This window comes from Chelonoidis abingdonii, chromosome 5 (assembly GCF_003597395.2).
Source record: "Chelonoidis abingdonii isolate Lonesome George chromosome 5, CheloAbing_2.0, whole genome shotgun sequence".
Taxonomy (NCBI): Eukaryota; Metazoa; Chordata; order Testudines; family Testudinidae; genus Chelonoidis; species Chelonoidis abingdonii.
In genome coordinates, this window is record NC_133773.1 from 33,271,423 (window position 1) to 33,297,120 (window position 25,698).

The following is a 25,698-nucleotide window of genomic DNA, read 5'->3' on the forward strand; positions in this document are numbered from 1 at the left end:
CTGGAATGTGGTCATAGCATAGAAAACAGAAGGCATATACTATGTCATTACACTTAAATGGAAAAAAAACAAACAAACCACTGTCAAAATAATTATTTGTAAGATGAAAGTCAGACATTAAATATGGAATGCAGGTTCTGTTATTAAATCAAATCCACTTTTAACTGCTAAAATACCAAAACATACATTCATGCTCAAGACAAACTAAGTATGATGTGATGATGCATACTTCACATATGAAACAAGCGTTTGGAAATCCATATTTGACATTAAACACTATGTATGAAGAACTCGTTTTATTAGCACATATTTTGTGTATTTTAAGGCACACACAGTTGTGCTTGGTAGCTGAAATTCAATATGATGTTTTGATTACTTTTAGGTGTTCACGTTCTTAAAGATTTCAGAGGAAGTCTCACAGCAGCTGTAACTCAGCCATGCTGTGTAGATAGTTTATAGCATTCCACCACTGTTCGACACATATTTCTGCATAAGGCAAGGAGAAAAGATGGACTTTGCAGCACAACCTGAAGGCTGACAAATTCAGGCTGTTACAGAGGGAGAAAGTGAATTCCAAAGGGCCACAGCCTTCACAAGCTGCCATATAGAATCATAACAATGTTTTATAATCACCTTTGTGTGGAAAAGCAGCATGAGAAATTTAAGTCCAAAGAGTAATTTTGTTCCATAAAGTCAAAAGCATCTACAAAATACAGTTTTATAATGTAGACTGATTCCTTAATAGCATTTCTATTTTGTAGCTGTTGCTATTACTATAAATTTCAATATCAATTGCTTCCCCCAAAATTCCTTCTCTGCAGGTTTTGAAACTGACATCCCAACAGGTAGTAAAGTACAAGCAAGGATATGTTACTTGCACACATTTCGTAAGAAACTTTATCATCTCTATTTTGAGCTTTATTCATTGAACCTGTTTGCACTTGGCTGAAAAGATCTTGGACAGCAGAATCAATCCATTTTGCAGTGAAAATAAGCCCGTCAGTGATTGACTAGCCAGATACTACAGCTGAAAATAGGCATGGCACTAACTGTCCCTTTTAACTTGACCAAAGATCCATGTATAAATGTTTGTTTAAAAATGTTAACAGGTTATCATAGTGATTTCACAAAATGCTTGCGGAACAAGAATTCACATGACTATTGTAGAATAGGCTCAGGCATAGGGCCAGCTCCAGAGGTTTTGCCGCCCCAAGCAGCGGAAAAAAAGCCGCGATCGCGATCTGCGGCAATTCAGCAGGAGGTCCTTCACTCCCAGATGGAGTGAGGGACCCTCCGCCAAAGTGCTGTCCCGCTCCGGAGTTGCCGCCCCAAGCACCTGCTTGATAAGCTGGTGCCTGGAGCCGGCCCTGCTCAGGCAAACCAGTTTTTGCAGTCACACAGAATTAGATTCTAAACTAGCCTCCAAGAGAGATTACTCCTGAGAGAATTCTGTATCAAAGAATTAAAAATTCTGCACACAATATTTTAAAATTCTGTATATTTTATTTGTCAATAAATAAATGTGGAAGCTCCAGCATGGCAGTGGGGAACACAGGCCACTGGCTGCATGGAGGTGGGAGATCACCCTGCAGCCTCCTCACCCCACCTCCTTGGAACACAGACTCAGAAGTGAGGCTGCATCTGATCCTGACAAAGTACAAGGGCCAGGCCTGCTCCAGAAACACCCCAGGGCCCTGCACCTCCATGCCATGCTCACCAAGATAGCGAGAGGGACAATCTCACATGCATGGCAAGCCCTGGCCCCAAATGTAGAACAGGCAGGCTCAGTCCAACAGAATCCAAATGTGGAGGGGCTTAGTGTGGGGGAATCCCAGTATGGGATGAGAGTTCTGTGTGGGGCAATCTGGGTGCAGGTGACTTGGTGTGGGGTCCAGGTACAGGAGGGATCTGGATGATCCGGGGCTTGTTGTGGGGTTCCGGGTGCAGGGAAATGAGACTCTGCAGCGAGGCCCAGGTGAAGGTGTTTGGGGCTCAGCAGGGTGGGAGAGGTGTCTGGGTGTGGAGGGATGGGGTTCAGCAGGGCATTTGGGGGCTCAGCAGGGGGGCCAGCGCTGAGAGAGGGAAGCTTGGTTGGGGAGGGTCCAGGTGCTGGGGCTCACAGGGGTGGGAGTCCAAGTGTGGAGGGATCATCAGGGTGGTCCAGGTGCAGGGCAGATGGGGCTTACTAGAGTGATGGTTCAAGTTTTGGGGGCTCAGTGGGGAGTTATCCAGATGCAGGTTGGGGGTTCAGATGCAGGGGGAGTGAGGCCTGGGTGCAGGGGTTTTGCATGCAGGGAAGAGGGTCTCAACCAGGGTCTGGATGCAGGGGGAGCGTGGCTCGTGGTGGGTCCGGGTCCAGAGCGTTTCCGGATGCAGGAAGTGAGGCTTGGCAGGGTGGGGGTTCTGGTGCAGAGTGCTCGGGGCAGGGGTTCTCTGTATGGGGGGATCCAGCTGCACGGGGGTTCGGCAGATGGGAGAGCAGCTCCCCATATAGTGAGCCCTTCCCCCATTGCTGAGGAGCGATAGGGGCAGGAAGTGAGGGGAGGCGGAGCTTCTGGCAGCCAGGCGAGGTTTCCAGGTGTGGGTCTAATCTGGCCCCAGCCCCAGGCACTCCCTGCAGAGGAAGAAGATCCATCCTCCCCTGCCCAGCCAGGACTAGCAGTCGAGCCCACTGCAGGGCAGGAAGCACCAGCCAGGGTGTCCCCAAGCCCACCCCAACCCACGATGATTTACCTCTCCAATAACTCCTCCAAGGGCCTGAAACAACACACCCACACTGCCAGGAAGGTGAGTGTGACCACTCTTGTGGCTTCCTTTTGGTTTCCCATCAGAAAGTCATTTTTCTATGGGGAAGCAAAGAATTCTGTGCACATGCAGTCGTGCAGAATTCCCCCAGGAGCAGGAGATGGATATTGTGACAGACAACAGAAATTCCAGATTTTTCTACTAAGGTGTCCCCAAGCATCCTGGGATCTTTTTGAATGTCTCCAGCTACTTCTTTTTTAATTCATCCTTGAATATCACTTCTATGCAGAATATACTCAAATCTATATTACTCTTCACTGTTTTCCCCCTTTTCTCGGTTTGTGTGTCTTTGGCTTGTCATCTTGTTCTGTAGAACTTCCTTCATATATTATAGCCACAAGATATTCTATTCATATTGCCACCTGCTCTCCGCCTACTCCATTTAAATCTGAACTTCACTTCAAATCTTCATAAGTCAGATGTTCAACTTGACCGTGAACTAACTTGTTTTCTACCTTTCCCAGATCACCTACATCAAAAACAAACTGTCTTGACCATTCTTCTGCCAAAACTGCTCTGCTTTCAACTGCTCTTCCTAAGGAATATAAACTCCTCCTTTATGGTCCCCCCTAAAACGCAATTTTTTGAAATTCAATTTGTCCAAATGCAGCTGCTCACATATGCACCTGCCTGGAGACAGTAATACATCACTCAGTCTCAGATACCTGTATTGGATGCCTGTTCACTTCAGAATACGGAACAAATTCTCTCTCCTAATCTTCAAATCCTCCACATACTTACTTCCCAATGCTTCTCCTGAATCTCCTTCTCCTGTCCATTCCCTGCGTTCCCCCAATGCCAGACTTCTACCCTGAGGGAAACAAATGAATTCACATACAGGAACCTTGAAACAGGATCCCTGTTATGTTGTGACCAATGGACTGTTCCCTCTGGTTAATGACTCCTTATCTCTCTCTAAAAACCACCAATGTCTTCTCCCTGATGCCTGGAAACTATGCCTCCATCACCTTCCTAGCATATTTACAGGGACAAACAACAGTACATTTCTTTACACACTCAGTAAAACTTTAGCAATCTGCTTTATCCACATGAATTTTGATCTAGTTAATCTATCTTATAAAATGGACCAGATCAGCTCTTACTTTTACTGCCCAAATGTATATAAAATAATGTCTAACCTACGATACAATAGATTGGATTATAAAAATGTCTTACCCAAGGAATACATTTCCAGTATACCATAACCATAACATACAGTATAGAATTACTCACTACAGAATAATGTTATTTTCTAAACAACAGAATTAGACGTACAAACGTACAATTTCTAGGCAGTACCGGGATTACAATGGCACCAGTGGCGCCATGGAGCTGAACCCATGCTCAGAAGAGGCCCCGACTCCACTTGCACTGCACCCCGAGACCCCACCAGCCCACTGGCTCTCCCCTGCCCACCACTTGCTCCTCTCAGCCAGCCAAGGGCTCCTCTCCACCCCCGGCCCCATCCACTGACTCCTTAATACATTATATAAAATATTACATATATATGCATGCTTTTTCTAAAGACTCATTCAAAACATCTTTCAAAAACCATTTACACTTACCTATAGCATTCAGGAGGCACAATGTCAACATTAAAGTTAAGTCTCTACTGTTAGATGCACAACTACTACATTTGTACAAGTAACTCAGGACTATCCAGTTTGCCTATACACGTGGCAATTGCACATCAAGATTATATATGGTGAACAATGAGATTAGTGTGGTAATAAACTCTTTGCTTGATTATAGCTATTTGCAGGGTCCTACAATGCACATGTAAATTCAGACCCCAATCCCTGTTCAGCAAAGCACTTAGGCACATACTTAACTTTAAGCACATGCTAATGTCCCCACTGAAATCAATGGGACTTAGGAATGTGGTTGAAGTTAAGTATGTGTTTAAGTGTTTTCCTTAGAAACCAAGTGAAAAATTTCCCCCCGGAAGAAGTGATCATATATTTATTTAATTTTGGGGCAAATTTTGCAGTTTACATGTTAAGTGGCTTTAGTCACTTCACAACAATATTTTATACAAGCGCTCTTCACCAACACAAATGTTTGTTTTGAAATATTTGTTACTTGAATTTTTCACAGATTCAATAATCACTGAATTTTAAATTCCTAATAAAGGCAGGTTAGGGTGAGTACCATCATGTTTGGTTGCACTAGAGAACTTGGATCTGATTTACACAAATTTAACAGTGAAGTTACTCCATATTCACAGTGATGTAGGTGAGAGCAGAATCAGGCCTCTTGAATTCATCTGGTTGTAAATGTGGCATTGAAAGTACATTAGATTTCCAGACAGGAAAAACATTGCTTGGACCTTGAACAAAAGCCCATGATTATTTAAATATTAAATTTACATCAGTCATTAGATTTGCAGGTAAAACAGTCATCTTTCTATAAATTTCCTCCCACCCCATCAAAATAAATAAAAATAAATAAATTTTAAAATTAATATCTATTAAAGTTTCTTTATACTTCTCATGTAAACTTCTGATTATGAGACCATGCCACCAAGACATAGGCTTGCCAAAATTATTTCAAGAAATATGTTCAGCTAACCTTTGAGCTGGCACCTTATTCTGGCTATTCTCTGCCTTAAGACGTAGAAAGCTGCAAAACAAATGTCCAAAAAAAGAAATTCCAGCTTTTTTTTCCCCCTGTAAGGAAGATGGACTTGGCTTGGGTTTTTATCAACTTGCTACGTTCCTGGAGACTTACACACATTTAACAGTCAAAGCTTCTCTGAAATAAAAAAAATTCTGGAACATATTTAAAAATGGAAACACCTTACTATTTTGTTCTGAGATTTAACAAATACATTATGTGACATAAAAGTGATTACAATTAATGATGTTATGCTATTCTTATTCAGTCAGTCAATGAGCTTGGCAAAGAATAGCTGTAAAAATCCAGCTGTAAAAATCATCTTATTTCAGGGTTCAAGTTCAATGTTTTCAATAACAGAACATAAACAGGGTTTTCTTAAAGAGACAGTATCCTGTCATTTAAATATACAAGCTCATATAGATTTTCCCATATAGCCAACATAAAGAGTTAGCATCTGGATACTAACTTTTCCGTAATTAAAAAAAATGTGCACTTTACACACCGGAACAGTTGTCACCAATAAAGATGCCGGCATATAAATTGCTGGTCATCTTTACAGTGTTTCAATTTTGATTGTCATCTAAATTAAAGCTAATACTTAACAACCTTTTCTACTCTTACTAGCATATGTAATCAAATAACCGAAAACAAAATAAAATGCAACACACAGATTTGTGTTTCCCAGTTCAAATAATTGCGAATAAAATGGACTGTCAGTTACATTAAGTAGCACTGATTGACACGTTATGTGATTTTACTGTAAGAGCCTGAAACTTACAGTACTTGATTTTCCAGCATCACAGGATGTGATTCTGATTTCACTTACACTGGTTACATCAGTGTAGAACAAGGAAGAAAAAGAAGAAGAAGTCCCTAAAGTTCTGTTCCAAAGCCCATTGAAGTCAGTGGAAGGATTTCCATCAACTTTGGAACAGGCCCTAAGCGTAACATTTAAGAGCTACAAGAGAAAAATCTAAATAGCCAAACCACATTACTGGAAAAAAGCTAGGATGGAATGGGTGCAATCTGAGAGAGGAGGATACTGTTTCTTTAACACCACTTAAAATATTTTCTGATATTTTAAAACAACATGCTTTTGAACTGAAAAATGTAACTGAATAAAAATAGCAAAACCACAGTATTGTTTTACATAGCAATATTAAAGCAGTAGTGCAGTTCTGTATACAAATGTCTATTATTTTTTAGAATATGTGAAGATGCACAAAAAACTTCTGTTCCTTTACATAAAATAGATATGTATAAAATAGATATATATCAATATATTGCATATGTCCAAATCTAGCGAATTATACTGGATTAAATTAGACCCCAACCCTGCAGTCACTGAAGTCAATGGCAAAAATCCTATTGATTTTAATGGGCCCTCTAGGAAACAGCCAATTTGTCTCAACCCAGTATTTCCAAGGCTCGTTAGCGACACAAAGCATGGTTTTGCTTTTAGTTGAGATTAGTGCATCTTAGACTATACAGAAATGCATTTCCACCATTTAAAGCATTGTTATGCCCAGAAAACAGGAATCCTAAACAATGAGGCCTATTCTCCCATTAATGCATGAAGGGATTTATATGGGTAACTCCCATCAATGCTAATGAGAGCTACAAAAAACCTTCATGCAGGCATCAATGAGAGTATAAACCCTTGTGTTTGCAGTTCTCTTTAAAATGTTTATCAATATATTACACCATTTAGAAAAATATTTATTTTATCTCATAGAGACAGGAAGAGCAGCAGCAGCAGCAGCATTTACCATATAGTTTTTTCGCAGCTATTGTGAGAAGGCAGCATCATGCAAAATTTCCAGCAAAGCACTTGGTTACATCTGCATTTCTAGCACCCTCTGTGTATACTTGTGATATCCCCACACCCTGGTGTCAGTAATATAAAAGCTCTGCATTTTACTATGTTTAGCTAAAACTACCAAGCCACTTCTGCATGACTGAGGCTGGTTTGTGTAGTCTTATACAGTACTTTTACCAATGGGATGAATATTGAATTGTTTAATTCCTTTGACTGCCCTGCACCTATGCCATTAAAACAATCACAATTACTTCACTGGAAGATGGTAGGAAATTTGATCATTGGCCTATTTTTGTTAAGATCTCTTTATAAGATGCTCAGTTACTTTAATGGTGCAAGATGATAGATAGGTGTACTTAAAATAGCATCTATCGTTTAATTAAAGACTTCTCAGGACATCTCACAGAGACTGTTATTGCTAAGGAGAGTTCCATTGTTGGATGGCTGATGGGCATAAATTATATCACTATTAAAAAAAATAAAATCTATTCTAGGAATTTCCGTTAAACACTTCCTACTGATATGTCACTTTTACCTTTCTGTCCAATGGCATTATATATTTGAAGACAAATGGCCAAATCATCAGGTGGTATAAATTGGTATAGCTCCATTGACCTCAATGGAGCTGTACCAGTTCATACCAGCTGAGGAGCTCACCGAATAGCTACCATTTTATTTCAGCTGAGGATTTAGCCTTCATATTGGCACGTATTTGAATGTAGGAAGAAGATTTCTTCCTACCACTCTCCCTAGCAAAGGAGTTGTCCAATCTGCATTCAAAATGAAACTTCAAATTGATTTTAGAGCTATTTTTTTTAAAAAGATTTACATTAGTTTCTACTTTATCTTAATAAAGTCTCTCATTCTCGAAACCTTATTTACTAAAATACATTTATATCTTGACTGTTATACTTCAGCTACAATTTCAGACACTTTAAAATGGGAGACAAATGTTCTCTGGGTAATGCACAGCATGAATGTTTAGTGTAGCTTAACTTTGTAAAACTGGCATACAACTGAGCTGCAAATAGGCATGCGGGCAAGTACAAAGCAGGTGCATCTTACATAAGAAATATATGGACATATAGAAACAATCTTATATGGCCACTGAAAGAACCACAAAAACATTTGTAATCTAAATAGAATCTTGGTTCTTGTTTAGCAACGTAGAAGTGAATAATTCAATCAAATGGACCAATAAATCAAACAAAGAAACACTGTTCCGATGATGAACTCAGATTATTGCTTAGATAAAGTAATGGGAAGTGGAGAGTACCCTGAAACAAACCACACTGAATTGTTGGTAGGCACAGAACTGCCACACTCATGCTGAAAAAAAATCAAGAGTTTCATGGGCCACATAATTTCATTGATAAGGCACTGCATTGAAACAATATCTTTTTCATCCTGTACCTGAGCTGTTATGCTAAACCCCAGAATAATCCTCTTCAGTATAAAGTAATGTTGGATGCATTGTTTATACGCGTCATCTAGCTGGTTGACATATTTCTCAGCACGGTTGAGCCAGATCCTCAGCTAGTGTAAATCAGCACAGCTTCACGGACTGCAGTGGAGCTTTGCTGATTTACACCAACATCTGGCCCAACAGAAACATTTGCAAGTTTAGGCCTGGATTGCCCTCTCAAATAGAAATATCCAGGGGAGGCAACCCTGGTGAGAAGACAACTACTGACCCTTCATAGGGTATTCTCTGAATCCGAGGACTGCCCTCAAGCTCTGTGGATATCCTAGAATATACAGAGGCCAGGGCTGGTCATAAAGAGGCACAGTACCAGCTCTGGGACTTTCAGTGCTCCATCAGACCACTGGCAGTGAAGCTCCATTGGAGATAGGCTGCCAGGATTCCCTTGAGTTGCCTCAGGAATCTCCATCTGCCCAGGAATTTCCCATCATAGATATGGAGGCTGAACAATTCAAGCAGTCTGATGCTGCATTAACTTTTCAGTTGGTGCCTGGAGGGAGGCAGGGAGGTAAGTGTGTGTGTGCGCAAGAGAGAAAGAGAGAGAGAGACAGACACACACACACAGTGAAGTGGGTGGGATGACGCATGCCCAAATCTTTCCTATCTTGGCTCATCCCATACCCAGCTGCACATTTCAGACCATGGAGGTGGCCTTCGGAATGGACAGTGTGTCTATCACAAAGTTGGTTACAAAACAGGAGTTTTCCACATAGAAGGTCCTCTTTGCACTACTACAACTGAGGGAACCATTGAACCCTAGCTGATTCATCAGTTAGTTATCTTAAGCTAATCAAGTGACAGGCTTGTCCTGTAACAGTTATTCATACATGCTTTCAAAGTGCATTCACTGCGTGCAGGCACATATGTAAAAATGCATACAATTTAATTAGAAAAAAAAAGAGTACCATGGGTATCTATGCTGTAAACAAAATACACTGGAGGAAGACAGGAAGTGAGGGGGGGGAAAACACACACGAACGGGGCTTTAATTTTGTGCAGCACTTAGATACCACAGCAATAGGCATTATGTAAAAATCCAAGAGCGCTTCATATTTTTAAGCATCCATATCTTGCACTTGCTCAGACAATACTACTACACAAGTAAGGGTTGCACAACTGGAAATTTATGAAGTAATTTCAGTTTTGGAATTTTAAGATGCAAAAAGCAAACTAAAGCTGAAATGCTATAGATTACTCCACATGGACCAATCACTGTGTACATTCACAGGCTCACTGAAATCAAGGGAGCTCCGAACAACTGCAAGGATCTGCCTGTGCAGGGCAATTTGCAGGATCAGGGCCTCAATATCTGAATATCTCCATTTTTATTAATACATAAAAATAAACTGCCAATTAAAATATTACATTGGTTTTAAAAGTTTTGGTCACTTCAAAGTTAGCCTTTGAATGCCAGGTTTAATCCACAAGCCAAATCTCCACATCAGATCTATAAATCCCTGAAACACTGTTTGATCCTTCACTGGCTGTTATGGTATAGGGTCAGTATTTTTAAAGGTCTCTAAAATTAGGCTCCTAAATCCCACTGGGTCAATTTTCTGAGTGCTGAGCCCATACAAATCTTGTTGTAGTCATCTGGAGCTGCAGGTGTTCAATGCCTTTGAAAATCTTGCTATTTTTATTTAGGAACCTCAATATGGACTTAGATAGCTAACTTAAATATGCACTGGTGTTCACAAACTGATTCTGGGAAAACATCAGTGGCATAATCCAAAATGATTGGAAGCTCTTTCAATTATTTCAGGTGTTGTAGCATCCCTTAAAGAACGTGCCAGTTTTGGAAGGAGGATTTGGGAGTATCATCAGAACGTTCAGCATAATGTTCTGACAACCTGGGAGGCACGAGACTGAGATATGAATATTTGTGTTGGAGGCACTTGTTCCAAAGTTTTATAGCTTCGGTTGCACAGGGAGTGGGATTGAGCTTCCCCTTGTCTGTTTATGTAAAACATACATTAGATGTTGTCCGTCATGACTCTGATCTTGTGGTTCTTGATGAGAGGAAGAAAATGGGGGCAGGCATTGTGGATATCTCGGAGCTCTAGGAGGTTTATATGAAGCGTGGTTTCTGTAGGAGACCAGAGGCCATGAGTCGTGAGATGGTCCATGTGTGCTCCCCAGTTAGTGAGGGATGCATCTGTCATGATGATAATAGAGGGAGGATCCTAATAGAAGGGGACCCCAAAACACAGGTAGAAAGAAGGGTCCACCATATGAGCAAATCTTTGACTTTTAAGGGCATAAGTCTGCTTGGTCTGTGCATGTTGGGTTTGTAGACTGGCTAGCCAGCCCTGTACGCATCGAATGCACAGGCATGCGTTCACGAAAACGAATGTGCATGCGGCCATGTGGCCTAAAAGTTGTAGGCAGTGTCAGGTAGTGACTTGTGGGCTGCTCCGTACCCTCACAATGAAGTTGCTCAGTGTGCGAAATCTGTTCTTTAGAAGTGACGTGAGACCTGTGGTGGAATTGAGTTGGGCTTCTATGAAGTTTAGTTGCTGGGTAGGATGTAAAGTAGACTTGTTTATGTTTATTTGCAGGCCAAGGCTGTGGAAGCAATTTACGGTTGTGTAGGTCACTCGAACAGCTTCCGACAATGTGAGAGACTTCAGGAGACAGTCATCCATATAAGAAAAAAAATAATGATCCCCCAATCTCCCTGCTCCAACATCGGAATGATTGTTGACAGTGTAACCATCCTGAGTTTTTGTTTCTTGACTAACCTGTTTAATTGTTGAAGATCGAGACTAGGTCGCCATCCCCCCACTTTTCTTTTTGGTCAAGAAATAGCAGGAATAAAATCCCTTCCCTCAGCATTGAGTGGGTACCCACTCCACTGCTCCTAATTGTAGAAGCAAGTGTTCGTGAGAGGGGGCCCTGAAGAGGGACGGGGGGGGGGCATGGCGAGGAAGAGGATGACATAGCCCGATGGGATGATTTCTAGGACCCATTTGCCAGAGTGATAGCTTCCCAGTTGGTGAGGAATGGGAGTAGATGGTGTCCAAAAGGATGGATGGTTGCAGTACGCGCTGGGGTGGGTGGGAGGTCTTCTATACCCTTCACTAAAGCTTCAGATCTGCTTGTTCGGTGGAGGAGGCTGAGACGCTGTGGATGGTGGCGGGGGAGGGTGTCATTTGTTGGGTTCTTCGTTTTTGCTGCAAATAGTTTCTCACCATCGAAAGGAAGATATTGAACAGCATTCTGTATCTCCCATAGGATGGAAGAGGAACCGAATCATGAGGCTCACCGCATGACAATGGCTGTGGTGGTGGATCTGGCAGCCATGTCAGCAGCATCAAGGGCGGCCTGAAGAGCCATATGGGATATCATCTGTCCCTCAGAGACCACAGCTTTAAATTATCGCTGCTTGTCCTCAGGAATGTCATTAATAAATTCCATGAATTTAGTGTAGTTCCTGTGGTCATACTTTGCTAATAGAGCCACATAGCTCACCACCCTAAATTGTAAGGTGGAAGATGAATACACTTTGCAGCCAAATAAGTCCATCCTCTTGCTATACTTATCAGATGGGGCAGACCAGAAATATTGCTATTTATTTTTCTGGTTGGCCTCCTCAACCACTAACAAATTGGGCAATGGGTGTGTAAAGAGAAACACGGAACCTTTGGAGGGGAAGTAATATTTGGAGTCCGCCTTCCTGGGGTATAGTGGTCAGGGTCTGCCATACAGTTTTAGCTGGTTCCATGATGGCCCCATTGATCGGCAATGCTATTTTGGAAGAGGTGGTGGGTTGTAAAATTTCAGTAAGCTTGTGTTGGTGTTCAGATCTTGAGCTCATCGGCAATTCTTTTAAACAAGTCCTGGAACTGTGTGAAATCGTCAGCTGTTGTTGGTGGCGGAGGCATAACAGCCTCCTTGGGCGAGACAGATGAGTGTTTATTAGTTGGAGAAGTGTCAGGTGCAACGTCCTCTGCTAGCTGAGCTGTTGGTTCATCTCGTAGCTTGGCATCATTGTTTGTGGTTGAGGTTTTTATCTTTGAGGATTTCAGCACTTAATTCTGTTGGGAGGCAGACTGCTGGCCTGGGTCCAATGTGGGTCTGAGGTCAGTGTCCTTGCAGGTCCAGGCTTTAAGTTTACTATAGCGTACACATTTCTGGGGTACATGGGATTCCCCCAAACATCATACACACTGAGAATGGCCATCAGAGATGGGGATGGCATCTCTGCATATTATGTATCTCTTGAGGCCTGGAGAACCAGGTATATTGGGAATCACTAACTCAGAGGTAAAGAATTTTTTTTTTTTTTTAAATAGGAGGTAAGTAATAACTGAAACGTATCTAAATAAGTAAAAAAACTAATTAACAACTAGAACTGTATCTAAATAAAGGCTGTGAAGAGAGAAACTAGTGAGACTGCTAAATTCTGTCTCTGGACAGGGATGGTAGAGAAGGAACTGAGGAGTCTGGGCTGTGCACATGCTGTTCAAGCACTGACAGCATGCGAGGCAGGCACCACCTGTGCATGGCCTGTATGAGAACTGCTGTGAAAATCTCCGATTGAAGGCACAGGGACACACCTTGACCTGGAGTGGAGCACCCACAGGGATAACTCTTGAAGGAGAAAAGATCAGCTCTGCAAAGACACGGGTCAGATCATCTCTCCCCCTTCATCCTCCCCTGTGGCTGGAAGCAGCTCCCATCCCTTCCCTCCCACATAGTGCTGAAATGCTGCTGCTGGCCACATTCTGGTGTGAACCCTGGCAGAAATCTGGGGAGGGGAAGAGGACCCTGCATGCGCCCTCCCCACCCCTAAGAGTTGCCGTGGGAAGACACAGTGCCAGATACTGGGAGAGGTGGGTCTGTCCCAAGGGCCCAGCCAGGCATGGAGGGCAGAGTGTGCCAGGCTGGGATGGTCAGATCGATCAGTCACCCCTCCCCATCTGGTGGGGGAGGGTCAGGTCATGTGTCTATGCCAGCTTGCTCTCTCATATTAACCACCACCATCTTGAAATGGATAGCTGAGGGTAGATTTGCAGTTTAGCTTCCTGTACCAGAAAGACTCAATTTCATTTTAGTTTAACCTCTCATGAGCTACAGACAGAATTTTCAAAAGGACTCCATAATCAGCCAGATGTCCTCCGTGTCCTGCACAAGAGTTCGGCTCTCATTTAAGCACCAAAAGGTATTGCCAGTTTTTCAAAAGAGCTCAGTATGTTGGAAGTCATTTGGCCTTAAGTATCTCAATGGGAGCTGCTAGGCGCTGAGCTCTTTTCAAAATGTGGCCCCAAGCGTGGGCATGGAACACTGAAAAATTCATCTTTTGAGCTCTTTGGAAAAGCTACTTGAGAGTGAAGAAGATGCAAATAATGGGTTTGGAGTTTTATGTTTTAAGAAATATGGCAGAACAGAGAGAAGGCAGAGGGATTTTTGCCCCCATTTTAGTCTACAAAATATTTTAAAGGGAATCTGAAAAAAAAAATTCTTACAGTCACTATGAATGACGTCATCCCTATTCAATTCCAAAATCCAAACAGAAAAAATATGAAAGATTTATGTAGTGGGGATTAGTATAGATGCGCTTGCTGCAACAGAACCGCCCCTTACAATATAATGCCACCCAAATAATGGCATCAGAACTGCAGCCAGTCAATTTTTCTGAGGCCTTGGCTACACTTGCGCATTATAGTACAATAAAGCCACCAAGAGCGCACTACCTCACTCCCCGTCCACACTGGCAAGGCACATAGACTGCTCTGACTCCGCAGCTGGAGCACTCCTGGTACTCCACCTCCCCGAGAGGAATAACGTTTGTTGCACTCTCACTGGAGCACCGCAGCACCAGTGTGGACACCTAATACGCTCTGATTTGCCTCCGAAACTGTCCCACAATGCCTGGTGTAGCCACTCTGGTCATCACTTTTGAATTCTACTGCCCTGTCTTCAAGTGACCAATCATTAGACCCGCCCTTTAAATTCCCTGGGAATTTTGAAAATCCCCTTCCCGTTTTCTCAACCAGGCGTGGAGTGCTCTCAGCACATCTTTGCAGGTGACCATGCCTCCAGGTGATCCCCAGTATAGAGCAGTGGCTAGGTGCTGGACCTCATCAGTGTTTGAGGGGAGGAAGCTGTGCAGCCCCAGCTTCGCTTCAGCCGTAGGAATTATGATACCTTCGGCACATATCAAGGGCCATGATGGACAAGAGCCATGACTGGGATGAGGTGCAGTGTCAAGTTAAAGTGAAGGAGCTGTGGAATGCCTACCACAAAGCCCGTGAGGCAAACGGCTGCTCCGGTGCTGCTCCCACAACCTGCAAATTCTACAAAGAGCTGGACAGGATACTTGGAGGCGATCCTGCCTTCACTGCAACGACCACCTTAGACATGTCCAAGCCCAGAACAGCAAGTGGGGGGGGGGGAGGAGGAGGAGGAGGAAATCACGAGTGATGGTGCTGAGGCGGGGGGAGACATCCTGGAATCCCTAGATGCATGCAGCCAGGAGCTGTTCTCAAGCCAGAAGGAAGGTAGCCAGTCACGGTGTCTGGTGCTTGGGGAAGGACAAACAACAGAAGAGGTTCCTGGTAAGCAGCTCTCTTTTTGGGAAAGAAGTTTTTAGGTATGGGCTCTTTGGGCGAGGAGGGTAAGGGCTGCATGCATGCCTAGATATAGAACAGCCATTGATGTGGTCTATCACATTGCGCTAATCAGCATCGGTGATCTCTTCAAAACTCTCAGTCAGAACGTGGGCAATGCACCTGCACAGGGTTATTGGGAGAGCCAGCGTGGTTCTTGTCCCAGTCAGGCTAACATGTCCATGCCACTGTGCCATGAGGGGCGGGGCAACCCTTGCTGGACACAGGTAAGCTGCGTATGGGCCAGGTGGAAGCCGCATTGTAGGAGAAGACCCTTCCTTTACTTTATTAGTGCATGAAGCAAAATATACCTTAGCCCAGGAAAGCAACAAGCACTGCAAGTCAGTGTACCAAACACAGCCACTGTACTTAACTCCCATGCAGAGCACCAGACATTACTAGTGGTTTTCAGCCTCAAATTGCTCCCTCAAGGCATCCCTAATCCTTGCAGCCCCACGTTCGGCCCCTCTAATAGCCTTGCTCTCTGGTTGTGCAAATTCAGCCTCCTGCTGAACCTCCAAGGCCCATGCCTGAGTGAAGCTTTCACCCTTTCCTTCACAAATATTATGGAGGGTACAGCATGCGGATATAACCGCGGGGATGCTGTCTTTGGCCATGTCCAGCTTCTCATAAAGAGAGCACCAGCGGCTCTTCAAACGGCCAAAAGCACACTCCAGTGTCATTCGGCACTGGCTCAGCCTGTAGTTGAACCGTTCCTGGATGCTGTCCAGGCTCCCTGTGTAGGGGTTCATGAGCCACAGCATTAAAGGGTAAGCGGGGTCTCCAAGGATCACAATAGGCATTTCGACTTCCCCTACAGTGATCCTCTGGTCTGGGGAAAAAGTCCTGGCTTGCATCTTCTTGAACAGGCCAGTGTTCCGAAAGATCCATGCGTCATGCACCCTTCTGGGCCAGCCTGCGTTAATGTCAAGGAAATTACCACGGTGATCCACAAGCGCTTGGAGAACCATGGAGAAATACCCCCTTCGGTTAACATACTTGGAAGCTAGGTGATCCGGTGCCAGAATTGGAATATGCGTCCCATCTATTGCCCCTCTGCAGTTAGGGAAACCCATTTGTTCAAAGCCAGCCACAATGTCAAGCACTTTACCTCGTGTCACAGTTCTTCTGAGCAGGATGCAATTAATGGCCCCGAAAACTTGCATCAACACAATTCCAGCCATCGACTTTCCCACTCCAAACTGGTCAGCGACCAATCAGTAGCTGTCTGGAGTTGCCAGTTTCCAGACTGCACTATCCACCTGCTTCTCCATGGGCAGGACAGCTCTCAATCTAGTATCCTTGCGCCGGAGAGTACGGGCGAGCTCAGCATACAGTCCCATGAACGTGGCTTTTCTCATCCAAAAGTTCTGCAGCCACTGCTCGTCATCCCAGACTTGCAGGACGATGTGATACCACCACTCAGTGCTTGTTTCCCAAGTTCAAAAGCAGCCTTCCACGGTGAAGAGCATGTCCATGAATGAGACAAGCTATTTTGCGTTGTATGCATTAGACAACTCGATATCATCAGACTCCTCACTGTCACTTTGGATCTTACGCAGTAATTTGACTGCCAAACGAGACGCGCTGGCGACACTCGTCAGCATGTTCCGCAGCAGTTTAGGCTCCATTCCCGCAGATGGAAAGGGAAGACAAAGCACGCTCTGCACATAAACCATTAAAAGATGGTGCCAAATGTGGATGGAAACACAGGGATTGCTGGGATGCGAAGCGATGCATCACGGGGCGTTGGGACAGGATCCAGAATGCCCCGCACTTCATGCCCCCTTCCCACAAGCCACAGCGCCAGAATGGGAAGAGGTGCTCTGTGGGATAGCTGCCCATAATGCACCGCTCCAAATGTTACTTCCAGTGCTGTAAACGTGGCCACGCAGTGCGCGTGCAGCTGTCAGTTTGGACAGACTGGAGCACTTTCCCTGGTATGCTCTCCGAAGGCTGGTTTAACCCAAAGCGCTCTACATCTGCAAGTGTAGCCATGGCCTGAGCTTTTAACATCATTCAAAAACAGAATCAGCAGCAAAAGGGGAAGGGTATACCATCCAGTACTGAAAGCAATAAGTAGCATCATGTGAACAGACAGCAAAGAGAGACCATGACATCAGAAAGGATGGGTTTAGCTACAAAACTGTTTTCTTTGTACTACATCTGTAAATACTGAATACTGGTGGTCTGTAGGAACTGCTGCCATTTTGTCAGGCATAGTCGATTTGGCATGTTACAGAGACAATACTAACTATGTACTATTTCATGAACATTTAGCTTTTGTTCTTCCTCATTTTGTTATTTCCCTTAATCTAAAATAAAATTCTAATACGAAATTTAGACTGGAATAATATGGTTACTTGTGTGTATAAAAAAAACCTAACAGTAACAATATAACCATTTCCCCCATAGTTCATGAAATGCACATGTAGGAAGCATTTGACTCCTTTTGTTTCTGTGATTGAATTCTAAAAGCATTAGGATTAGATGCCTCCTTGCAGTTAAATAAGTAATAATAATTTTGTAGCCTTGACATACTTTCCCATTATCCCTGTTGAAAGCAGTGATATCAGGAATAAATTACCAAAATATTCCTCATATGAATTTGAAACAGAAGATGTGTGAAAAATGGGCTTTTGTTTGCTATTCTCAAAATTTCATAAATAGACTTGAAAGCATGCCCACAAAGTCACTTAGATATGTCAATTAAGAAATAAGTAAAGGGAGGCTCATCGATAATTATTAACTTTCTTTTAAAAAAGAAGTCCTTAGAACAGGGGTCGGCAACCTTTCAGAAGTGGTGTGCTGGGTATTCATTTATTCACTCTAATTTAAGGTTTCGCGTGCCAGTAAAACATTTTAACCTTTTTAAAAGGTCTCTTTCTATAAGTCTATAATATAACTAAACTATTGTTGTATGTAAAGTAAATACAGTTTTTAAAATGTTTAAGAAGCTTCATTTAAAATTAAATTGAAATGCAGAGCCCCCCGGACCAGTGGCAGCGTGAGTGTCACTGAAAATCAGCTTGCGTGCTGCCTTCAGCACACGTGCCACAGGTTGCCTACCCCTGCCCTTGAATAATTTTCAGACTTGACTCTGTGCCCGAAACAAATCTAAGCAGTATGATTTTGAAATATATATAATATCAGATTTTCAAGGACAAATTTATGGGTTAACTAAAACCAGCAGCTGTGACTAAAGAAATATTATGAAAATATGATTTAGAGATAGCACACTCATCCATTTTCTGTTAGAAAATTGTTAATTGTGTCTTTGAAACATATTCAGAACACTACCATAATTCTGAAACATGGAACATACATACTTAAAGAGAATACAGACCATAGGAAAAGGAGGAGAAATCTTTAAAGTTTATGCAATGTCTTCCACACTGCCAAGAGACAGAATGAGGGACTCTTTCACCCTCCCAGCTCATAGCTGCTAATTGCTTTATGACAGCAACACTAACTTTCAAGACAGTATCACATTTTATTCCTGGGACATTTTCATGCTAACTGTACACAAAACTGAAAGAATTAAGCTCATCACTTTTTGCTATGGGGCAATAAAAGGTCACTTTCCACTGTTAGTTACATATTTTGTGCCATTATCGCTATGAACCAGTCACTTCCTGAACCTATAATAATGGATGCACGTCAAAGCAGAATTGGCAGTGGTGGGGACTTGAAGATCAAATATGAAATATGGATTGGTTTCAATCTGAATATTACCACCGTGATGAGCTGAGCTCATTGTCACGACAAAAGTGAGAACTTATAGCTGGAGAAGGGGAAATCAGGAGAACTAAATACTACTTAAATATAGTAAAACTCACTTATGCCTTGCTGCTTAAGAGTATTTGTAGTATGACACACATGCTCTCTGTTTGATTTTCATTTGTATATTTGTGTTATAAAAGATAGCCATAGATTCTAGTACCCCTGAGTGCAATCCTTCCCTATACAAATGTTTATATCAGGGAAATGACTATTTCTCTTACAAATTGCAGTTCTAAAATCCAAAGGACTGATGATGTGGGCCCAGAGGTGCTAAATAGAATTCCATGCTTGTTATATTCCAACAGCACTTTACATCTATTTTTAATTAGTCACCTTTTAATTATCCATTAAATGCTGTAAGGTATTAACCTTCTCCCTTTATAAGGAATAACTATTATTATTTACAGATTTGACCAAAACCTTTGCTTAGAGACTAGATTGGGATCTCCGCTGCCACTTTCTTTTACCTGCTGCTTTACTCTCACAGCACTGCAAAATGAGCAGTAATCAATGTTCACCTCTTAGCTCTGCTTGTATATTGTTTAGCAGAAATTCGTCTAATTGTGCAAGCTTATGCCTCTGGATCAAAATGCAAAAAAGTTTCCAAAGATCTGATCCTGAAAATACCTATGGGAAACTACACACAAGTTAAATATATATTAAGTGTTTTCAGGATGAAAACCTATAAATGTAATTGAGATCTCCTTCTCCCACCCTGGAAAAAAAAATCAGCACTCTTGTATTGCTCTGATTACCAGTGTAATGCTATTTTTAAAATTGATTTAATGAAGTCTTATTTATATGATTATCAATAGTTATAACAAGGATTATAACAATGCCAAAAAATTCAGATATGTCTCTATTAATATGTGATCTATTAAAAGGACACTGTCAGGTTGATTTAAACCCATAGATTGGGTTACAAAAGAAGGCTTTAACCTAACACCAATAAGGAACATTTCCAAGATGTTTTTGTTCAAATTCCAGCAACAGGTTGTTTGTTTTCCCTGGGATGTAAATATTTCCTCCCTGCAGTTTTTGCAAGCCAAAATACTGCAGTCCTCTGTTAAGGCATGAGAGCCAGAAATTGAAATTGATGAGAAACAAAAAAAGAAACTGACCAGTCTATTTTCATTGCCTAAACAAAATTTAATGCAAAATATACCAACAGCATTAACAGCAAAAACGTAAATTACGTTCAATATTTCTTTCAGCTTTAATGATCTATGGTGCTATTAATAAGCATAAATTGCTTCTTAAAATATTTTTTTTAACCTGACCGTGTCCTTTAAATAAGCCCCATTTATGTCATAAACCCTGCAATTACACCTCTACCCTGATATAACGCAACCCAGTATAACACAAATTCGATATAATGTGGTAAAGCAGTGCTCTAGCGGGGCGGGCTGCATGCTCTGGCAGATCAAAGCAAGTTTGAGATAATGTGGCTTCACCTGTAACGCGGTAAGATTTTTTTGGCTCCTGAGGACAGCGTTATATCGAGGTAGAGGTGTATGTGTGTGTGCGTGAATGTGTGAAAACTATTAATAGGTGTGTACAAGCCCCTTCTAAGTGCCTAAAAGCCCCAGCAGTGATGATACTCACGTTGGCATTGCCCCCATGACTGACGGGCCCAGCCCCAGCAGCAATCAACTCTACTTCCAAACCGACACAATCCCATAGAGGAGACTATTTGTCTGGGCCACCTGCACAAGATAGTTTAAAAACAAAAACAAAAAACACCCTTATCTACAATTCATAAATCCTTTTTAAAGAAAATCCATGCTACTTATTTTAAAATAAGTATCTTTCTGGTTAACATACCTGCTTTAATATTAGCATGTACTATTTCTGTCCTAGTGTAGAACTCGGACAGTGTGTGGCGGGGGAGAGGGGGTGTTAACTGAAGAGACATTTTAAAACCAGAAATAGCAGCATCTAATATACTTTGTAGCATGCTCACTGCTGCCACTCACAGGATGGTCACAAGCAATATTAGATATCTGAATTTTACAAAATGTATAAGTAACAAACTGTCATAAACAGCGTTTTAACTTTGATTTCACAAATCTGAACTAATGGCTAAGTTTGAAACCTGTCCTAGATATCAGAAATTAAGACACGTTTCTGTCTTGCAAACAGGCAATAATGGAAAGAGGGGAGTTTAATTTTTTTGCCTCATCCCTGTGAAATGAAATAGGTTACATCTGGAATCAAACATTCAGAAAGCAATGTCATAAAATTAGTACATTTTAAAAACAATGTAAAACAAAGCAAGAAAAAATACTATTTGAACTAATTATAAAAATAAATATTTGGTATGTGCATGTTAATTGATTTTCATGTATAGTAAAGCATAGTTAATGTTTTCATTTGAAAACCTATTCAGTCTTTCATTATACATGAACTACTCCCTGATTTGTGTTTAAATATTTCACCATATCTGACACAGTTTAACCATACTGATTACACACATTCCTTCACCTCAACACTCATTTTCACATTTCATTTATCTAGATTCAGGTTTAAACTTGAGTTGCAATTTTTTTTCAGTACAGTACATTGTTTAAATGCCTCTTGGCACTGCTTTTGGTTTGTATGTTATACTGCAAGATTTTTTTTAAAAAATGCTTCCTATATGTCCATAAGCACTTGATGATGTAACAAAAAAATATATACAACAACAACACTTAATTTATAGGCACATATACATACAAAATGTACACACACACACATTGTATAAATAAAATTTGTATAATTTAGATGCCATGAAAGACAGGCTACCAAGCCTCATACCACTTTAAATTGCTTTATGCCAAGTGATGTGCCAGGGTGCATTACTTCTCACTAGCCTCAGCTAGTTCACAGCTGTCAACAAAGTCTCGAGAAGCAAGAAATGAATTCAGTCTTCCCAGTTAATTCATTTCAAGACCACAGTAAAGTTTATGACAGCCAGGTATGCTTTTTTTTATTGGCTTGGAGAGAGGTGAAGAAGAGTGGAGAAGAGAGAATGTAGAGAGGGTTCCACTGGAGGCTAAAACCTCAAGGCTCCACTTGTTTTTGACCCTAGTTTGAACTCCACTCTCCAAAAGTGAGAATGCTTTGCATCAGTCAGATCTTCTACATACATTTTTAATGATCCTCTAAAGGATCAAATCATCCAGGACTTGTTGTGATAAATTATACATAGATAATACACAGGTTGGAATTTTCAGCAGTACTGATAGCCTGTAGGAGTATCAGCTGCATAATAAAGTTAAAAGAACTCTGGAGTTGTTCAAACCTGTCATAGCATGCATATCTCTTTACAACTGAGATGTTCATGAAAGACACTAATATTATATGTATAGCTTTTCAGTATTATTTTAACACTAATATATATAAGTGCAAAAGGGCGGGAGAGACTCACAAAGGTTAAATCTGGGGTGGCCACACAATTTTTTAGTGGTGGAAAGAAAAAAAAAAAAGATGTAAATCTCATCCCTCCACCACACACCTAAAAAGAGTTTATTCAGTTCTTCACTTTTTCTATCATAGACTTCTCTTTAGAAAAAATAAAATCCTGCCATTAGGTAAGTCAAGGTTTCAAAAGAGGACAATCAATTGCAGCTGTTCAATCATTTGCTAAACTGAAGGTACAAACAATGCGACTAACTTGTTTATGACCTGACAATCGGTGTTGAGTTTGCCTTAGTTCTTTTTCTTAGCGTCCCACCAAGAGGGGAAAAAATAGGTTTGGATCTCTCCACTGAAAACTTCTGACTATGCAAAGCGTTCAGGACTGGCTCTGCCAGAAAGGATCGGAGAGCTAAACGGCTAGTCTCTTGGGCTTCACAGGTGTCTCGATCACCTCCACTGCACAACTCAGATCCCCGCAGTTCAAGTGCCTGCAAGCTGTCAGCTTTGTACCTTTCTCTCTCCCTCACGAGCCTCAGAGCAGCGGGTGCAGGTGCTTTTCGTTACATTTTGTCATAATCCAAACCTCCAGGGCCATCTCCCCACAGACCTGCCTCCCCCGGGAGCCCCGGCCAGGGGGGCTCTCGTGCCTTACCTTCCGTCAAACTCCGCCCCAGCCTCCAGGTGAAGCCAGGCCACCGCGAGTAACCTCAAGAAGAATAAATCCATGTTTGGAGGGAGCACAAGAGTCTCGGGGCTGCTGCTCGGGTGGCGGCGTGAGGAGGGATGCAGGGCAGCACAGCTGCTCGCCGCTCCTCTCTCAGGCACTCGCAGCGCCGCCCTCCGCCCCGCCGCGCTGAAAGCCGAACTGCGGGGGCCCCCGCCCGTTGCTAATCCCGGCTGCTATGGGAGCCGCCCGGCCGCGGCAGCCGGTCTCCGGCAGCCGCCAACCCCTCGCGCTCCCTCCCGGCGTGGAGGCCGGGCAGCGCCGCCCGCAGCCCTGCAGGGGCGCAGTCTGGGCGGGCCCGCGCGAGAAGCGAAGCGGCGTGAAGCACGAAACCTGGAAGCTCCAGCGAGCCCCTGCGCTCAGCCTGCTCAGGGAATACGAAGAGGCACGTCCCGCCTGCCGCCTCCGGAGGTAGCACTGTGGGCACATGGGCCAAACAGGCTGTCTGTGCGCCATCCCGAACAGCCCCGGGGCAAAGGGCTCCTCCCTAGCACGTTGCACCTGGCAGCGATTAAACACAACACAGAGCAGCTGTACAAATACCTGCTTACCAGACGGCGCTACCCAAACACCTACGGCTGGAGGTTTGCGTTTAACTTCCCGCCAGAGGCTGCAGCAGCCCCCGGGACAGCCCAGAATTGGATGGGCTGAAAGCCACGTCCGCCCCCGGCCCTTCCATTTTCCATAGGCTTTGCCAGTCGGTGCTGCACCGCCTAGAAGCACCTCACAGAATCTCAGCCCCTGCAATTTAGGCAGGATGAAAGAATTTTAAAAATGATAAAGAGGCTTGATTTTTGCAAGGTGCTCAACAGGTCCTGCGTGCCCTCAGCACCTTGCTGGATCAATAAATTGTACCACAGCCCAAGCCTTGTTTAGTTTACTAGTGGGAAAAGTTACATTGATTTCCAGAGGGTTATTCATGTTTCGGGCCTGGTGGTGGAAAGTTCCATTGTGCCAGAGGCACAGTTTTCAATCACAGGCCTCAGCCCAGAATTTTGGTTGATAGTGTTGCAATCCTGGGCTCAAAACACTGAGCTCCTTGAAGATAATGATCTTGAATTTTGACTCAATAGTCTTAGGGAAGCCAGTGTAGAGAGCACAGGACTGGTTTGATGTGCTCACAGTAGCCAGTATTGCTATACCAGCTGGAATTTTCTAAAGGCTTTGCATCCAGTATAATGCAGTCCTTTTATCCAGGCCAGAGAGATGGCAAAGCTGTGTATAACTGAGGTCACTAGTAATAGTTTAAAAAATGCAAACTGTAATTTTTAAATATTAATTATCAAACATCCCACGGTGCCAAGGACTGGTTACGGTACATTTCAGTCTTTCAGAATACTGAGCAAAAAGATATTAATGAACCATTTCTTTTTAATGGCTCCTGCAGACACCTGTTTATTTACATTGGTAGAAAGCATACACTGATGTTTGGCCAGTATAGTTATACAGATTACACAAGTATGTATTCTGTATACAGTTAAGTACAGTAGTGGACACTAATAATACAGTGCAGTGTTAAACAACTGATGTTATTATGAGTAATGCATGTAGTTGTTATTAGACATTGGGTCAATTAAGAGACCTATGTAAACAATGGAGACTATGGGTCCTTTCAGATGGAACTTGTACCAGTTTTCATTTTTTGCATATGGGACTTGTTCCCATTGAAGTTAATGGCAAAACTCTCATTTACTTCAGTGGGAGCAGGATTGGACCCATGATCCCTCAGTATTACTATGATGGGCACAGTTAAAGTACTTGGATAAAATTATTTCTTAAATACAAGTTAATATGAGGTCGCAAATACTGTTTTCTAAGAGATCCTTTTATGGACCTAACCATTCACAAGGGAAAAAGTAATTTATGGAAGATTTCCTGTAAATAGGCTGGGTGCGTTTATTGTAGTATTAACAAGGAAGAGCTGTAAAAATTCAAGTGGCTGGACAGATACATAATAGTATTAATTATCTGTGACAGTAGAAAATGGGGGTCAAATTTACCTCCACTGGTACTGAAAGCTGCAAATTACAACGCACGGCCACCACCCATGGACACCAGGAGGAATTTAGCTTTGGGATCCAGAGAAATCCTGCTGGTGAGATGTGCTGAATCAGCCTCTTCCAGTAACTTCTATCCAGCTTCCTTAAAGTGTTTTACAAACATTAATGAATTAAGCCTAATACCCAGGTGATTATGGTACTACAGTATCAGGGAGTAGTCATGTTAGTCTGTATCCACAAAAACAACAAGAAGTCTGGTGGCACCTTAAAGACTAACAGATTTATTTGGGTGGAAGAAGTGAGGTTTTTTACCCACGAAAGCTTATGCCCAAATAAATCTGTTAGTCTTAGTCTTAAGGTGCCACTGGGCTCCTTCTTGTTTTTAAGGTACTATTATTCTTCTCTCCCTAGTGTATATAAAGAGAATTGAGGCACAGAGAGATTAAGTGACTTGC

General features: G+C 42.5%; 1 protein-coding gene across 5 annotated transcripts in view; it reads right to left on the reverse strand.

Annotated features, from left to right (window-relative positions):
• NPNT (nephronectin) overlaps nt 1-23,426 on the reverse strand; it is a 77,176-nt gene extending 53,750 nt beyond the window's left edge. For 3 of the 5 annotated variants that reach the window (XM_032794239.2, XM_032794237.2, XM_032794235.2), the window contains exons 1-3: nt 23,172-23,426; nt 20,726-20,826; nt 5,377-5,427 (exon numbers count right to left, since the gene is read on the reverse strand). In XM_032794239.2, the coding sequence (XP_032650130.1) occupies nt 5,377-5,427; nt 20,726-20,826; nt 23,172-23,245 (226 nt within the window). In that variant the 5' untranslated portion in view covers nt 23,246-23,426. The remainder of the gene's footprint in view (nt 1-5,376; nt 5,428-20,725; nt 20,827-23,171) is intronic. The other 2 variants (XM_032794236.2, XM_032794238.2) reach the window with 2 other exon arrangements.
• Between the last annotated feature and the right edge of the window lie 2,272 nt (nt 23,427-25,698).